At 40.8% G+C, this 6,004-nt stretch overlaps 1 protein-coding gene across 1 annotated transcript; it reads right to left on the reverse strand.

Moving 5' to 3' along the window:
* Positions 1 to 3,194: 3,194 nt before the first annotated feature.
* On the reverse strand, positions 3,195 to 5,296 carry LOC309551381 (transcription factor HES-1). The gene is made up of 4 exons (XM_082251954.1): positions 5,137 to 5,296; positions 4,928 to 5,023; positions 4,349 to 4,436; positions 3,195 to 3,986 (listed from the first exon to the last, which is right to left on the reverse strand). The coding sequence occupies exons 1-4, from the start codon at positions 5,242 to 5,244 to the stop codon at positions 3,463 to 3,465; spliced, it is 816 nt and encodes a 271-aa protein (XP_082108080.1). The 5' UTR covers positions 5,245 to 5,296; the 3' UTR covers positions 3,195 to 3,462.
* Between the last annotated feature and the right edge of the window lie 708 nt (positions 5,297 to 6,004).

Consider the following 6,004-nt stretch of genomic DNA (forward strand, 5'->3'; position numbering starts at 1 on the left):
TTTGTTCAAGATATCTCTAAAACCAAATCATTTTTTTACATTTTGGATAGAGTCGAGGAGGGATAAAACAGCTTCCAGTTTCCAATTCAGCTGTTAATATGTCTAGTAGACCTAACAGGAAGGGAGAGGATGGGTTAACAAAGTGAGTGAAATCTCCTCATTGATAGTTGTCACAGGAACAAGTGTCCCCATTCCTGTTAGAGAGAGACAACCCCCTTAACAGGGACATAAACAGCAATAAAAACCTGACAAGGGTTCTAACCCCCCACTCTATGCCTTTGGCTATATTTTAATACAGCTGATGTTTACTAGACACACTATTAAAGAGGAGCTCCACCCAAAAAGTAAAGTTCTGCTTTAAGTCCCCCCCCCCTCCCCTTCACTAAATGGAACTTTTTTTGGAAAAAGGGGGGTGGGGGGGGCAGGTACCTGCAGGGAAGTTCTCCTCCTCCCCTCCACAGTCCTTTGGGACACATCACAGGTCCCATAAGACTTCGGGACCATTGACAATGCGCAGCCTGGCTTGGGCTTGCGTAGCAGGCACCCGGCTTTGGAGCTGCAAGCTGTCACAGTCGAGTGCCCACAATCGAAAGGACGGTACTGGAGACAGAGGACTAAGAGAAGGAACGGCTCAGGTGAGCACATTGCTGGATCCTGGAGCAGGTAAGTGTCTGTTTATTAACCACTTGCCGACCGCCAGCAGTACATATACTGCGGCAGGTTGGTTCTGTCCCGCGAAACGACGTAACTGTACATCGCTTTGTGGGGGCGTGTGCACGTCCATTCGCTAAGGGGGAAGCTGATCTGCGGGTCTGGCGCCCGCGATTGCCGCCGGACACCCGCGATCACGCCCCGTGGAGACAGAACGGCGCTCTGCTGTTATAAACAGGGCAGATCCCTGTTCTGTAAGCAATCAACACATGGCTCCTATGTTCCTCCTATTTAAGAACACAGGTCCCTGTGTTCATTCCATGAGTCCATCCCCCACACAGTTAAAAAGCACACCCTAGGGACACATTAAACCCTTTGATCGTCCCTGGTGTTAACCCCTTCCCTGCCAGTGTTATTAGTACAGTAAAAGTGCATATTTTTTAGCACTGATAACTGTAGTAATGTCACTGGTCCCCCAAAAGTGTCAAAAATGTCAGTTAGGTGTCCGATCTGTTCGCCGCAATGTTGCAGTCCCGCTAATAATCGCTGATCGCCGCCATTACTAGTAAATAAAAAAGAAAGATGACATAAATCTTTCCCCTAGTTTTTAGATGCAATAACTTTTGTGCAATCCAATCAATATACACTTATTGGGATTTTTTTTACAAAAAATATGTAGCAGAATACATATTGGCCTAAAATGATGAAAAAGATTTGATTTTCAATTTTTTTTATTGGGAATGTTATATAGCAGAATGTGAAAAATAGTTTTTTTTTTCAGAATTGTCACTTTTTTTGTTTATAGAAAAGAGGTGATCAAATACCACCAAAAGAAAGCTCTATTTGTAGGGGAAAAAGGGACATTAATTTAATTTGGGTACAACATCGCACGACTGCGCAATTGTCAGTTAAAGTAACACAGTGTTGAATCGCAAAAAATGGCCTGGTCATTGAGGGGGAAAACCTTCCAGTCCAGAATAAAAGTCAGCAGCTACAATTTTTGTAGCTGCTGACTTTTAATAAACACAAAAAGGACTGGAGCTCCTCTTAATAAACCATCTCAGCTGTTCTATGCGCAGGACTAACACCCAAATTAAGTTGCAATATTGTTTTATCATAGCAAGTAACCAGTCATTTTATTATGTGAACCAAACCTATTGTTGGATATGACAGTAGATTGAGGATAGCAGGACATATAAGCGGAGAAGCACCTTATTTTAGGGATTACCCAAAGAGTGCAATGTTGCAACATATAAAAACGCTGGATACTCAACAACTAGACTTTCTATTATTATTGTATTTCATGATGTATTTGTTAGTTGATTATTTATATAGTTTAAAATAAAAACTGTTCTAGGTAATTATTATTTTGTGTTTTCATTATTTTGTTAAAATACTAACATGTAAGCATATCTGCATGATGAAGTGCAGATCTACACCTCCTAGGGGCAGAATAGCCTTGCAGTGGGTTAAGAAAGTTACTGTATGTACCAAAAAACAAAAAGGGGGATTTACTAAACCAATTTTGATGGGATTGCCAAGCCAACTGGAAGTATGAATAAAAGCCTAAAGCGAACAGGCAATCACAGCCACAGATCTTGTGGATATTATTCCAAGACAGGCTGCTAGTATAAGGCACATACCTCCAAACACATGCAGAGGTGGTCTCAAAGGTTTGAAATGTCTGGTCTTGTTTTATTTTTCTCAACTGTGCCATTTACTTCCTAAACTCCTGGAAACAAAAGGGGGAGTCACAGCTGCTGCAGACACAATCCAACAAACCTTCATAGTGTGATTTGATAGGATTTCCCTGCAGATCCTGACTGTTGGAGACTGTTCTTTTTTCCGGTCAAGCTTATTACTGGGATCTGACATCTGAGAGAAGGAGCTATACTACTATTAGCGTGATTTAATAAAGGGGTCATTTTTCTCTTTGCAAAAAACCAATGTTCATGTCAATGATCCAAATGGACACAGGGGACATTTTCTGCTCATAACTGGATGTTAAACATTACTTATTTTGTAAAACACTCCTTACCTTGTACTAGGGCTTACTGCAATAGAAACCCAGATGGTTTGAATTTCCAAAACACATATGAAAAGCCATTGGATCCAAGACTGAAACATTGTGTAAATGCTGTCCCTGCCACATTTTCATTTTAAAATTTGCCTCTGAAGCTTTCTTCAGTGCATTGAATGTAATCAATATGTGAATGTGATCAATATGATTTATGATTCATTTATGTGATCAATATGACATAAGAGTAATATATATCCCCTGTCATTAACTATATAATTTACATTTTTTCTTTCTCCCAGACTCACTGAACAGCGAAACACATTCTAATTAAACATTGGCTTCATTGGGTGTAATACTGAGTCAGAAAAAGCAAGTTTACTAAAGTTTGATTCTGAATAATTAAAAAAAAATAATTCTGTGTGTTCCTCATACATCGATCATTAAAAATTGCTTATAGCATCTCCACTGATAATTATTAACATGATAAAACAGTCATCACTGAAGCCAGTTATCTTCAAAATAATACAATATGCAGTTTTATTATTTACAAGTAAACTTCCAGAATAGGAAGAAATGCATAAGAGCACATTTGTAGGTCTTTGGCATCATAACAATTTCGTAGACAAACGAAATATAAGTTGCAATCTTATTATACAACAGCGCATTCAATATGAATATCAGCTATTTACAAACATAATAGTGCATTCTCGCTACAAAATGAAGACTTTCTATTTGTAACTAATCGTCTTTCTAAATGAAAGCTGTCCAATACGGTCCTTAGTATAGTCCAGTTACCAGGGTCTCCATACAGAGTCTGCAGTGACTGATGGCATGATAGAGGGAGACATGGCAGCTGGCACTCCATTGCTCACATTGGAGTTTGTGTAGACAGGGATGACAGGTCCGTTGTGTGGGAAGGCTGGATTGGTGATCAGAAAGGCAAATTGTCCGTCTGAAGCTGGCACTAGCTGAAAGCCACCATAGACCTTGGCAGCTTCTACTGGCGGGCCACCCATCTTGCAAGGAACCCCACCCATGGGAGCGGGACTGTTCTGCGGTCCGCTTGCAGGAAGCTGGACCAGCGGTTGGCCAAACGCAGGGTGAGAGTTGGCAGCAGCAGCCGGAATCTGGGGCTGGGCAGGATAATTCATGGCACTGATCTGATTCATGCAGTTGGCCAGATGTCCCAGGAGCCGGGTCCGGACGTCGGTGTTGACTCCTTCACAAGTAGACAGGAATCGGGTGACTTCGTTCATGCACTCGCTGAATCCGGCTCTGTATTTGCCCAGAACAGTGGGGTCTGTGCTGAGAGCAGCTGTAGAAGAAGAAGGACACTCGGTTATATCACTGAAGACTAGACGGAAGCAGACAGACCCCACACTACAGGGTTAATGCCGCACACGGCCTCACTAGAACTCTACCCTTAGTAAATGCATAACTCGGGTTCATTAATATATAGACTATATGAGCTCAGGTCACTTATCAGCATCCTGTAGATCCTAGAACTGGCTGACAATCCCCCTCCTCCCCCTCCCCAGCAGTAACATGAGCTCCACGTAGACCGTGGGAAAGACAGGAGAGCCAGCCCAGTAGAATGTATCTGAATGCCATTCAAAAGAAGTCTGGAAGAGATCAGCCAGAAAGGGAAGGATGAAGGGGGGGGGGGGGAGTACTCACCAGTCATCTGAACTCTCTGCAAGTTCCGGAGGTGCTTCACTGTCATCTCTAAAATATCAGCCTTCTCCAACTTCGAGTGCCTGGAACTCTGAAAAGTAAATCCCACATTTAATTCTCAGCTCAGCAAATCACATTATCAGCCAAGTGTTACAGGACGCATCAACAGTATGAAGTATTACTAATATTTACTCTTAGTGTCTTATATAAAATATAAATAGTGGGCACTGTACAAATCTGGTAATGATAATATTGTTATTGAACATTTATTAATAAATAAATATATATAAATAAATAATAAATATAAATAAATAAATGTATATAAATAAATAAATAATAAATAAATAAAGAATTGCAGTACAGAAGTGGTGCAGTAAGACTATGTACATTGGGAATTGATCATATATTATTATTAATAATAATTGCAGTACAGAAGTGGCGCAGTAAGACTATGTACATTGGGAATTGATCATATATTATTATTAATAATAATTGCAGTACAGAAGTGGTGCAGTAAGACAATGTATGGGGGGAGGGGATATATGGTGTCCAATGCAATGGATGGTTATAATGCCCACTTACATCTTTCTTCAAGGCATCCAGGATGAGGGTTTTGAGTTGGCCGAGGCTCTCATTAATCCTGGCTCTCCTCCTTTTCTCCATGATGGGTTTGGATGACTGTAAATAAGAGGCACACACAGTCAGTGTGATCATGGTGGTAACATATCTAGGACATGATCCAGTACATCTATGCCATCATGATGATGGGTGTCCAGGCAGGAGCTATTTACCTTTCTATGCTCAGAAGCAGTTTTGGGTTTATCCGGAGTAGATGTCATGCTGGCTGGGGTGGCAGCCACAGGGGAAGAAGAGTTTTTCTCCATCATGTCAGCTGGCATCTTGTGGATCGGTGCAATGTATTCCCAGGAGGAGGAGGTGTAATGGTCCTCTATATAGGGAGGGATGGATGGATGGATCCAGGAATAGAGCGCAGTGTCCGCAAAGATCTGCCTCTCCCTGCCCGCCTGTCTGATATTAGTGATTGCCCTCCGCTTGGCTCCGGCTTTATATACCGCTCACAGCACGCGAATGCCTAGTGTGAAACTTCTAAACTTACTTTCCCACAGTAACTTTCAGCCAATGGACGACAAGCACACGCGTGGGCTGCAACACGCCATTGGATGCAAAGCGGGACACAGGAGGCCAATGATAAGCCCTGAAGGGAGGGAAGGGCGGGGTTCTGATAGCAGCTCTGTCAATCAGTAGGAACTGTTAACTCTTTGTGAACAGCGTGGCAATTTTCAAAAGCTCCTTATCGCAGCAGTCTGCAAGAAATAAAAACATGGGAATTTATTGAAGGAAAAAAAAAAGGAAATGTTTTTGATATCAGTCACAGTGTCATTTGATGGAAACGTATTAAACACACTACGAAGTGAAAAAAAAAAAATATATATATATATATATTATATATATATATATACACATTTAAAAATATTTTTGTATATATATTATATATATATATACATTAAAAATGTATATATACATGTGTATATTTATTTAACTCTAATTAGGAGGTAAAATATACAAATATAAATATTAATGTATTTGATAAAACAATCAATTACTTGGCTAACAGGTGTGAAGAATCCATAGTTTAGC

This window comes from Pelophylax lessonae (genome assembly GCF_965119305.1).
Source record: "Pelophylax lessonae genome assembly, chromosome: 3".
NCBI lineage: Eukaryota > Metazoa > Chordata > Amphibia > Anura > Ranidae > Pelophylax > Pelophylax lessonae.